The sequence below is a fragment of the Phaenicophaeus curvirostris genome, chromosome 2 (assembly GCF_032191515.1).
Source record: "Phaenicophaeus curvirostris isolate KB17595 chromosome 2, BPBGC_Pcur_1.0, whole genome shotgun sequence".
Lineage (NCBI taxonomy): Eukaryota > Metazoa > Chordata > Aves > Cuculiformes > Cuculidae > Phaenicophaeus > Phaenicophaeus curvirostris.
In genome coordinates this window covers 36,307,092-36,319,370 of record NC_091393.1, presented here as the reverse complement: position 1 = coordinate 36,319,370, position 12,279 = coordinate 36,307,092, and the positions used below count along the sequence as shown (strand labels likewise).

Below are 12,279 nucleotides of genomic sequence, written 5' to 3'. Positions count from 1 at the left end.
TAACACCCACAGTCTTGTGTATTATTTCTGTCTTTGTTCCAATGAACTTGTAATTTAAAAAATCAAGTGAGAAAAACAAAAGTAACACAGACAAAAGGCATTGGTAGAAGTACCAAATGTTTAAATATTCTAAAATACATTGTCTATATTCAATGATGATATAGAATGCATCATGAAAATAGAAAAATAACTCACCTTAATTTTGCAATCCATAGAGCATGACAACAATATATGCCCAGAGAGAGGAAACAACCTAACTGCACTGACACCCTGTAAATAAGGACATAATTAAACAGTAAGTGGAGGATCTAGATATTTCATCAGTTCACTTGTACTCTTTTCAAAGTAAAAACCTAAAGCTTTATCTTCATAAAATATACAGATCCTGTATCTTAGAAAGAAATAACCTACCAACACTCCCTTTTAGAAACAGCAATGCATTTTGAACAATTGTTACTAGTAACAAATTGATTCATTTCAACAGTCACACCATTACTATGGTAAACACAGCAAAGAAACACACATTGTGGGTTTGGGCGATTGTGTCTGTATAATAAAAAGCCTTTTCAGGTAGAGAAGGTGAGGAAATATTCCAGAAAATAAAATTTCCGGCCAGCTCCACTTCTTATACTACCAGTGGCTTCTAATCACTGAACTCAGATTCCCGGCGCACAGCATCTTCCCATCTGTCTGTATTTCAGGTACTCCTTGCAAATAAAGTCCAAAGAACTGTCAAATACTCATGGTTTGATGTCCCTTCTTTCCATTTCATGTCAATTACTCTATTCGTATTCCATCCAGTTCCTCCTACCCTTTGGAGCCTGGAGCTGGAGTTTGGTGCTTCATCCTATTATTGCCTACTTATATTGCCCAGCTTTTCTAGATTTGTCAGGCCATCCTCCTTCTTTCTACTTCTCTAACTGATATTACTATTCATCTTTTGCTTGAAGATAAAAGCTATTTAATGCATCGGTCTGTTCTAACAAGATAATAGGCAGAGGAGTGACTAGAGCTTTGGGAAGGAGATGTTATTCTGGAAAACACTGCCAGTTGCAGCTACAAGCTTTTTGGTGCAGTAATCTTTGAAGAGTTCAGAGTTGTGACTCAACTGAAAAAGTGTAAAAGCTAAAAGTGTTCTGTGTGCCCTCATTTCTTCCATCTTTCACATATCACTAAGATGCTGTCCACTGCATATTCCCTCAAGAGACAAAAGAAGCAGCAAATCGAGTACAGACTTTACAAATCTTATCAGTGAAATACTTAATACTGGAATTATGTATATAGTTACAGGCTCTGGCACAAGAAGAAACTGGAAATGTTAAGTAGCAGCATCAAAGAAAACTTAACAAGGCAGATCTCTCAAAGGTAATGGGTGTATTTGGAAATTATATAATGCTGATGCACCATATCATATCAAAAACCCGTGTAACTTTTCACAAGTTTGATATGGAATAGCCTTAAAGTACTTCTACAACCAAAACTAAAAAAGCATTTTCATGGATCCCTAGAATCAGCCTTACTCTTATTCATCTGGTAGTTTAGGAAATAATTCCAAATCCCATAGAAGTCACTGAATAATATTTGTCCCTTTAAAGTACGCCAGGAAGTCACTATGCTCATGAAAGTATATGCAGGTAAATGACTGCAACTGAGCAGGCAAACAACTTGTGCAAGTGTATAATGCAACCAATTACATGCATAATGTGGTAACGATGAAAATACTCCTTCCTTCTAGTGTTATTTCAGTTTTTATAGAAGCTACTAGCTTCAGACACAAAATAAAGTGGCTTTTTATGATGCACACTCACAAACACAACTTCCTACCTTTGTATGTCCAGACCACACATGGATTTGTTTCTTTGGAAGATAGCACTTCTCAGGTGGCACTGTAGAACGGAGATTAACTCCAACATCTTGAGGAACATGAAGATAAGATCTGCCCTGATAGTCATACATCTCCTTAACTGAAAAGGTAAACAAAGAATTCTGAGAATCCAAGAGCCTGTATTTTTAGAGGTTACAATCTTCCAAAGGTTGAGCAGACACACACAACTAAGGTTTTTCTCAACACAGCTGCTCTGCTGTGAAGCGAGGGGTGGAGGGAGAGTCAAAGGGGAGAAAAGCCCACTTCATAGGACACAGATATGCAATCTTGTTTGACATCAGTTGAGCTCAAATTAAGCCATTTCAGCAAAGTCTGCTTGGAATCTGATAATCTGAACAGCAAGACAATCTTCCGCCCCCTTCCCACTCCCCCATCTTACTCACCACTAAGCAAGTTTCTCCAGCCAACAAGGGTTTGCTTACACTAACTCTACGCAGATTATAATGTGCAACTAACCCTTGCATTTGGCTTATGATTCACATTCCAGCCAGCTCTGTGCTGTGTCAGTCGCACCAACAGAATTATAAACCAGAGGGGCAAAACCCACATTTGACCGGTATGAACCAATATTGGTCAGCAGTAGCCAGTAGCTGCTCTTTATCTAGATTTAAAAAGTGACTGATCTGCCAGACATGCAGGGATGATTTGTGCATGGAAAAGGATATTTCAGATTAAACTAATTTCTCATTTTCTGCGATATTATTATAGCAGTTTTGGTTGTACAAGTGACCTCTTGCACAGTATCAATCTTTACACATATCTACAAAATTGCATATTTCTGGAATGTTTGTGTTTGAGAAGATTAAAGTTTATCTTGTAAGGCCTTTTACTGTGAGACTTCAGGTAGAGACCATGAAAAGCTGGATATTAAATAATTATTCTATCAGAGGCTCAATAGCTAAAATCTCAGGTTTGTTACATTCGCCACTATACAATAAATATTGCAACAGAACAGAACGAAGTACTAATGTCAGCAACACATATCTCAAACCTTCTTAAATGCACATAAGAAAGAATGCTCTAGCTTGTGCGCATGGGCCTGGCTGTACAAAGTGGCAAACAAAGAGAGACAGTTTACCTGACTATCTGTGCCAAGGCAGGACTGCTCTGTACGCAGAGAGTTGAAATAACACTTACCAAAAACCAGTTAATTTCACTTACCAAAGCATCCTCTTTGAAGGTACCACATGCTGTAGTCTTCCATAGGGTAATTATTTCATATACAATAACTCATAGTATGACAGCAAGAACATTTACGTTAAGAATTGAGGAAGTATAAAGTCCAAGTGATTTTCTAAAGCCATAACTCAAAGCACTACCTGCTGATGAAAGTACTGACATATAAAACTGCAGCAATTCCAAAGCTGAAACTAAGCCAAACTCATAGCTTTAAAATGTTTTCTCTCTAAAATAGGAAAGGGATACGTACATCCAGTACTATAAAAAATAAATAAATAAACCCAGTACCCTGAAAGATGACACTTCCACACTGCTCCTCACAGTATGAAGTGGAATTAGTCCAAGTTTATCTATTTCCCTGTCCCTTACGCTTATGCCTGTGAGCAGTATTATCTCCAATACAGAAACATTAAGGTGCCTCAACAAAACTGCTGAGGCTGTCTGCCATCCTTACTAATTAACACAGCAGGCAAGAAGACACAGTGAGCAAGAAATGAGAACAAGCAGGAAGATGCCGTTACCATGTAATATAGTCTTCTCCTCTCCAGGTTTATCATCTTCTACTTTTCCTCTCTTCTGTCTCTTAGCTGTTATTTCATCCAACTCCTTCTGTTCTTCCTGGAAAAATAAAACGTGACCTTGACTTTTAAAAATTCAGTGCTCAGAACCACATAACAAAATTCAGAACTGCACTACCTTTTACTTACTATTAAGAACACATTTATTTTCTAAGTAAGATTAGAAATATTTCTAAGCATCAATAAAGAGAATACCCTTATCAAACCAGAAAAAATTAAAAATCTATGTACATTTAAAAGAATTAGATACTATCTTTATTCACAGGCTACAGCTAAGCATCACTGAATAAGAAGGACGTTTGTTGGCTGGATATTTTTTGGTGGGGGGAGGAATTGTTTTTATGGTTTTTTTTTCTTTTTACTTTAAACAAGTTTTACTTTCAGTTCTTTCCAAGCTGCTTCAGTTTTTAATCATCTTTTAATCAGACTCTACACACTACACATTGATACTATTAATTTTATTTGCAAACATTTATGCAAGTAATTGAACGCAGAATATCCAGAACACCTTATTTGAAGATATCAACTGAAGTGTTTCTATCACCCTAAAGCATGGATAAACTACTAGTGCAGCTGGATCTCTGTTAAAACCACTATAATGTACTAAAAATTTCATCTACTGTATTAAAGTAGTACTTACTTCTGATGGTTTGGCTACTTCTTTTTCATCAACATACTTTGCCCATGGTCCCAGGAAACCATCAATATTCGATGCATCATTCTCCTTGAATTTCTTCCTTTTTTCAATTTTTCTCTGTCCTGTTTCAAACACTGTTAAACCTGAAGAAACAAACAATGCACTGTCTAGCTGATAAAACAGCTCACATCATCATAAGTCACATCATAGTCAGCTTGAAAGAAAAAACACCAACATCACTACTCCTTCTTCCAATGCACACAGCAAAATGCAAAAAGCATTTGAGCAAAATGGCCAAATCATTGCTAACTTTTCTAACTATGACACTGCTAACTATGCACAGTAACAGAGGAACCACTTAAACTATGTGTCATGGTTTGTTGGACTATTTAACCATGCACGTACCCATGCATTTGTAACAATAAGTCTGCAGACTATAAAACCACATCAATTTCCATACCTTAAGTAGGACTCTATTTCAAATACTGCACTAAGAACTGGCTTCTGATCCCTCTCACCTTCCTAAGTTTCTAAAAAACCCTCAAAACCCAAATAAGACAAATGTCCCCAAACCCGAACTACACTTGTATATTTTAATTTAGCAAAAACTCATAGAATCATAGTTTGGGTTGGAAGAGACCTTTTAAAGGTCATATACTCCTGCAATAAGCAGGGACATCTTCAACTTGATCGTGTTGCTCAGAGTCCCGTCCAACCTGACCTTGAACATTTCTAGGGATGGGACATCTACTACCTCTCTGGGCAACTTCTTCCAGTGTTTCACCATCCTTATCATGAACAATTTCTCCCTTATATCTAGCCTTAATCCACTCTCTTTTAGTTTAAAATCATTATCCCTTGTCCTATTGCTACATGCCCTATTAAAAAGTCTGTCCACACTGACATGATCATTTACTTGTAGCTAGCTTTTCACAAATGCTGTGACCTCAGAATCTGATTTGTCAAAACCATTAGACAATACAGAGATAGCAAGAAAAAAAGTTAAAAGATGTTGAAGTAATGACTTAAAAGTTTTTCAAAAAGTTGTATGTACAATTATGTGCAATTTTCAGACAATGTTTTCCCACAGCATCAGTAATACTTATCTGGTGCAAACAAGCCCAAAAAGGCCTTGTATAAGCAAGGGGAAATAGGCAATGAAGAAATTAATGTAATAATCATACGAAGAAATTGTACATTAATGAATAACCCATTTTGAAAAGGTTATTTTTTTTTTAATGATTCTTATCCATTTCTGTCTAATGTCTGTAGCTGCTATACCAAAATAAGTCTAGTTTCTTTATCAGTCTGTTTTCTTTATCTTACTTTGGAAGAAAAGAGTGAAATAACCTTGGATATACTCCATGGAAGAAGACACAGAAATAAAGAACCTTTGTATATACATGTGAATAAGATGTTAGAAAAAGACATGCAAGGGAAAGCATAAATGTAAAGTTTATACAGGTACAATTTTCCAATGCAGATTAGTCACTTAGAGTGTTAAATATCTTGTATCAAAGTATTAATTACAAACTCCATGCTTCTGGTAGTCAATCCTCCCAGTGGCACGCTATGCCTTTACCATCTGGCAACCTTCCAATGGTTTTTCTTTTCTAAATAACCCAAATAGCTTAATTCTGCTAAGCAGAGATAACATGCAATTCCCAAGAGAATGCTAAAGGTTGCACAGAGTGATCAGTCTGCTACTGATTGGCGCAGTTAAGGTGCTTAGCTGAACATACAAATATCCTAACATAGACATATGACAATTTTAGCTAGAACAGAATTTAAGAGGACCAAAAAGCTCTGTTTCAAATATATAGATAAACTCTACTCATATAATGAGACATGCTAGGTTCCAACTACATATCCTAATTTTAAATTTGACATAATGATAGTCTTAAATGTCTGTTACTTCAGGAAAACAATGCCTCCCAATATCTCTCTTCCCTCTTCACACACAATTAAAAAAGATCTTCATTTATTGTGTCTTTGGACATGGGTAAGTCATAATTCCTTCATTTGCTGATACCTATGCCATTTCTTAGTGAAGAAGAAACTGAAACGGTCATCAGTTGCAAGTCATTTATATGAGGTTCCAAATTATTTACCTTGATTTTTTTCAGCTTCTTCTACAGAGCCAATATATTTGGTAGCAACTTCCGGGTTATCTATGGAAGGATCTAATGCATAACCTGGAACAAGAGAAGAAATAAAATACTGTTACATCAAGTTTTTTTTATTTTGCAAAACTTTTATTACCCTCCCTCCTTCCCTACATTCCATATTTTTTTCTGTGTTTTCTCAAGGAGCTAGGGATGAGGAAAGTTTGACATTTTGAAATCCCATCCACTTCTCACTTGGCCTGGGTATTAGGATTACTAGAGTATTACCATGAGGTCCTTGAGTGAAGTGAAGTGCTGCCAGAATGCTTAAATTTGCACAATACAGAGAAGCAAATAAATACAACAGACAACAGTTAACATAAGATGCAGACAAAGTGCAGTCATAGGAGGCACTGTCACAGAATCCTTCTGGTGGGAAGGGACCTCAGGAGCTCCATGGTCCAACACCCTCGCTCCAAAAGTGAGGTCAACACTGAATTCAGATCAGTTGGCTGTAATGCAAACATTAGATTATGAAATGCCACAGCATCCTCTTCTTGTTAAAACATGGCATAAGGAAAATAACAACTCAAAATCTTATCTCAGTGATATGTGATTTTTAAACAGATGCTGCTTTAGTTCAGGGCACTGTTCCTTGGTTTGCAAAGCCAGTAAGGCACACTGAAACCAGTTCATTGCTGCAGCACAGAGAGCCCACAAGCTTTAGCAGCAGCCTCTGGCCCTGCAGCCAGCCCCCGCCCTGCTCCCTACCTCCACTGAACCAAACAGAGTGCTACTCGTCTTTGGCAGTCCTGTGGATGGCAACAGATGGAAGGAAGAGGATAGAGATGGAGAAAGAAGGAAAGCAAATTAAGTTTTCTAGGGCTTTGTGCATATTCTGTCTCCCCCAGCAGAAATTATTTAATTCTCCTGCCAGAGCTGGGAAAGCTTGTTCCTTCATCTTAAAAGCAATTGCTTTAACTAATGTGGATGGGATCAGAAGCAGCAGCAATGGTCTTTAATTCATAGAAGAATTAAGTATTCAAATTTTCACTTCCTGATTACAGCTATTGAGTCTTGTTAAAAAAAACAACAATAACAACCCTGCTGTGTTTATGCTTATAAATAATTTATAAAATATATCGGCATTTCATAGATATTCAGGATATTTACAATTTTTTATACTGAGGTTCTCATTTTAATATGCATATCTGACAGTTTTTCTCCATTTCTCCTGAAGTGAATACCATGATCCTATATGAATAAGATAGACAACTCATCTAGTTTCCAAGGAACAGGTGCACTGAATACTTAACTGACCACCATGGCTTTTTTTTTTTTTTTTTAAGGAAAGACTGCACCCTGGTGGACATTTCACCAATTTTTATTAATTATTAAAGTGACAAAATGTCCCCTGAGGACCCAAAGAGAATTTCTCTGTATCAGGAAGGAAAAACAAACAAAAAGAAGCAACGAAGATATTAAACCTCCAGTAATCACACACACAAAAATCAAAGAAATCCTACAGCATACAATCTAATTCTCATATTTTTGTTGATTCACAGAGACAATCATGAACAGTGGGAGATGAGCCAGTCCACCACAGAGACCAATGGCCCATAAAAGCTTTTTGGTGCATATAAGTTGAGAACTTATCAACATCATCCCAATAGCCAAAGATGATCATCTCCCCAGTCATTTCTCAGAAAGACTACAGTCCTCGAAGACAATCCAGTTCATTTATTTTAGACGCTGGAAAAAAAAACAAATTACTGAAATGAGTAGAAGAACCATTCCACGAACACAGCGAGTGTTCCCGTACAAATGAGCAATTCACCTGCAGACCAACTCTTAAGCTTCAAACCTGGTAAGATCCAGGCGTGGAACATACACCCAGACACCCTGTAAGTACGATCTAGGGAATGAATATATACCAATGTTTTCATACGAAATAGAAATTCCCCCTATACTTAAACCAAACAACAAAAAACCTATTTGAGACTGTTATGAGGATTTACTTTCATGGATAATCAAACTGAGCAGACACTGCAATTAGACTTTCGCTAATTTAACTGCCTGCTTTTATTAAGCCACTATTTCAATGAGTTCTTTACCAAGCTATAAGGTTTCTGTTAACAGCAGAGAGATATTACATTGGATTTATGTCAAAATCAATACAGTGGTTTACTTGTCCTTCAACTCTATTGACACAGTCTCTGGGACTCTATTTGCTTGGTACTTGTAAAAAAGGGACAGTATTCTAATGAATAGGGACTCTGGGCCAAGCACAACTTCCCGTGGAAGCGGAGACTTCTTATAGCTGCGTTGAATTTGGTCCAGCATCATTCTCATAGAAAAGCTCTGAACAATTTCTACTTTCTAGTGGATATGTGAAAGAGAATCTTTTCTTTCTGGCTGGGACTCCTAAATGCAGCTGCAAAAGACAGCTTGCTTTTATCCTATTCAGCTGGTATGCCACATAATGTGCCCTGACTCCTACGTCTCCTTCAGGTTTTTTTTAGGAGGTAGATATTTCATGCTACATTTTAGCAAGGAAAAGTACAATTCCACCCACATCCATAATTTCAGTGCACCTGAAAATGGTTGTTTAAATAATCATACTTTGATGTGTGTTCCAGAAAGGTGGCTAATTAAAGTATCTTTAAAGTATCTTTGCAATGCAGCACACAGAGCGCCACGGCGGCTCAGGTATGTGGAACAGTGCAGCTGGACTAACCCATTCTGACTGCACTGGCCTCTCCGCACAATCAAAGTAATCAGAGAATAAAGTGCCTACAATTATAAGATCTGATAGCGACCGTAGGTGTTGCATGCAACATGAGGAGATGAAAAAAATCAAAAGTGTTATTTCCATGTCAGAGTAATTTTAAGCTCTTAAAATACCGGCCTTACTGATGAAGCAATCCTGTTATAACCAAGTTACTGGATACTCATCAAGAGCTTTAAGATTTATAGACAGAAGACTCTTTCTTATTAAATAAGACATTAATGTCTCGTGAAGGAGAGATTTTAAAACACTAAATGCTGCAGGAATGGAGTGGTTCACTTATATAAAAAGGTTGCCTTACATCAATGGATTCAAAATAGGGTAGATTACCTATGATTCCACATGCAAAACTGGCTACCAATTAAAATAAGGTCAGACTTAGCTAAGGTAATCATTACTGGCTTTTCATCAAACTGGGAGAGGATCTTATACAAGATTATAAAATAGCCTGCCCGAACCGTTTTACTCAGTATTTTAATGCCATCAGCAAAGGATCACGTACCTGTAAAACCTGCAACTGACACCAAAGACAAATGTGAAAAATTTTGCTTCAGCAAAGACATGATGAAATGACAAATACTAAAAAAAGAAAATAACTGATTAGGTATAGGTGAAAAAAAAAAAATACAGGCTGCGAGGGTAGTGGTGTTGATAGACTTAACAAGTCTATCTGGCACCTATGGAGAAAAAAAAGGATAAAAAGGAAATCTGAGATTTATTTCAAAGGAAAAACTCTATAAAACATGGAACAGCACTGGCAAGGCCTAATCTAGATTGCTGTGCCCAGTTTTAAGCAGTGTATTTTAAAGAGAAATTTAGATAAAAATCGAGAATAACATGAATGATAAAACCTTGAGCGTGGGCGGCAGGCCTAGGAAAGGTTGAAGAAACATGCTTGTCAGTCTAAAGAGAGATGAAAGACAGAGGGCAAAAATCTGGTAGACTCATAGGTAGTTTCAATATGTGAAAGATTAGAGGCAACAACGACCCATGGCTTGATAGGGCTCCTGAAGGGAATACAAAAAATAGCATAAATTTGCTGCCCAGAAGGTTCAGCGTAGTATCAATAAAATCTCAACTACTACACCTGCGAAAAAACTACAGCTAGAATATTAAGGTAGATTTCAGACCCACGCAAAATAGTATAAAGATCTAAATGACCTCGAAGCAATTCTGACTCAACTCAAAAGGCCCTGACTAGATCACTGGTTTCCAGCTGTCATGTGTGGATATAAAACCTGAACATCCCCTGACTCCTTCTGGGGACTCTGGAAGACAAGAGAAGTGTTTGCTTTCACAATAACAAGGGTTCACAACCTCTTGGGGGTCAAAGATGAAATGGTAGCTTAAGAATCCAGTGTGAGGCGAAGAAAATGGGGAATGACTAGAGCAGACTAAGATACGGCCTTTACTTTTGTAAATTATGTACTGAACTAAAATGTTTTGTATCCTGCAGAAGTAAAAGACAGCAGCAGACACCCGACTACTTCCATGTGCTGGTATCACAGAGACATTTTTGATAAAGAAGCTGAAGTCTGCTTGACCTGCTAGAGATCTGAGGTTTATATTCAGCATGCTCTTCCTCAGTTTTCTATGGACTGAAGGATGGTACAAAAGTGACTCAATTAGGCCATAGTATTTTTGAATCTGTATAATATACATCCTGGAAGGGCAGCTCAGCTCATTCTCATTAAGTTATTCATTGCAAAAAGAAGCTGCAGGTCTTAACCCTAATGCGGAAAACATCCCCAGTGCCTGTGTCAATTCTACCTCTCGACTTCTGGAACGAAGGGAACCTTACTGACATGGGTAGGTCGTCTTACCTAGATTTAAAAGGTGGTAGGTACTACTGAGAAGGTTCAAAGAATGCTTTTAGATTAAACAGCCAATAGTTAAAGAAAAATAAGCAATTTGGAATGACACACAATCTCAGAAAACCGACATCCTTAAGCAAAAGGTAGCACAGAAATCTGAAACCTCAGATAACAGGGACAGCAATAAGCACAGAATCCCATTTAAACTGAAGGCAGAAAAATGGAAAACCCAAGCATGCATATAAAGTGGCAGAGGCTAAAAATAATACATAGTGAAATTTGAGCACCTTGTTTTAACTTCAGAAACTAATGTAATTGGTAGGACAATACTGACATAATTGGACAGAATACTCTATTTATCAGGCAGAAAGAATGCAGAATTAAGATGGTCATATCAGTAAGAAAAAATGTGCTACACGCTACAGAAAGCTTAAAGACAAATCAGATTAACAAGATAATGGTGTTAACATGCATTAAAGAATCCTTTGGATTGAAATTCCAGGTTTAAGTGGCAAGTACAGTTACCAAGACTCCCTTATTGACTGTTCAATCAAAAGACACAACAACCATGAAATGGTAATAGAGATTAAACAGGTGCTAGGAAAAGAAGCTCAGTGCTAATGAGATATTTTAGACTCCTTCTTGTAGCAGACAGCAAATTCTAGATCAAAATGTGATGAAAATAGCATTTTTACACAAAGTACACATACCACAAACTAGCTGCATTCGAGTTTCATGTGAAAAGAAGTCAACTGAGCAGTGAAGGAAACTTACGAGATTTTTTCCTGAGGGTATGTGTTGTAACAATGACCATAATGCAGTATAAATCAACACTGCTGAGGAAGTAACTAAAGTCATAAAAACATTTACTACAATAATCTCAATCTCAAAACAGGAGGGCTACATTAAATAAAGAAGATGTTGGAAAGGAACAGAAAGTAGGCACCAAAGGTAAATCATTTTCCAAACACAGGGACACTTCAAAGACACCATGTAGGAGAAAAAAACTAAACTCTGCCAGCTATTAAAAGATGACTTTAAAGAGACCATAAGGAAGGGAGCACAGCTGAACAATATGTAAAGAGAAACCATCAGAAATAAAGAACTCTTCTTCAAAGAGCTGAAGTTGCATCCAAATGTGAAAAATACGAAGAAACAAACTCTAGCAAAGTAAAAACTACAGTAAGGCAGCTCCCCCCCCAAAAAGAAAACCACAAAACAAAAAATTGAGGGGGAAATCACATAAGGTATAAAAACTCACACGTGTCCTTTGTCAAAGAGTGCAAGGGCAGA

General features: G+C 37.2%; 1 protein-coding gene across 1 annotated transcript in view; it reads right to left on the bottom strand.

The window, feature by feature from the left end:
- The window catches only part of CDC40 (cell division cycle 40), a 41,423-nt gene that overhangs the window by 12,438 nt on the left and 16,706 nt on the right, over positions 1-12,279 (bottom strand). The window contains exons 4-8 of the mRNA XM_069851706.1: positions 6,391-6,474; positions 4,283-4,422; positions 3,586-3,682; positions 1,825-1,964; positions 196-270 (exon numbers count right to left, since the gene is read on the bottom strand). Coding sequence (XP_069707807.1) covers positions 196-270; positions 1,825-1,964; positions 3,586-3,682; positions 4,283-4,422; positions 6,391-6,474 — 536 coding nt within the window. The remainder of the gene's footprint in view (positions 1-195; positions 271-1,824; positions 1,965-3,585; positions 3,683-4,282; positions 4,423-6,390; positions 6,475-12,279) is intronic.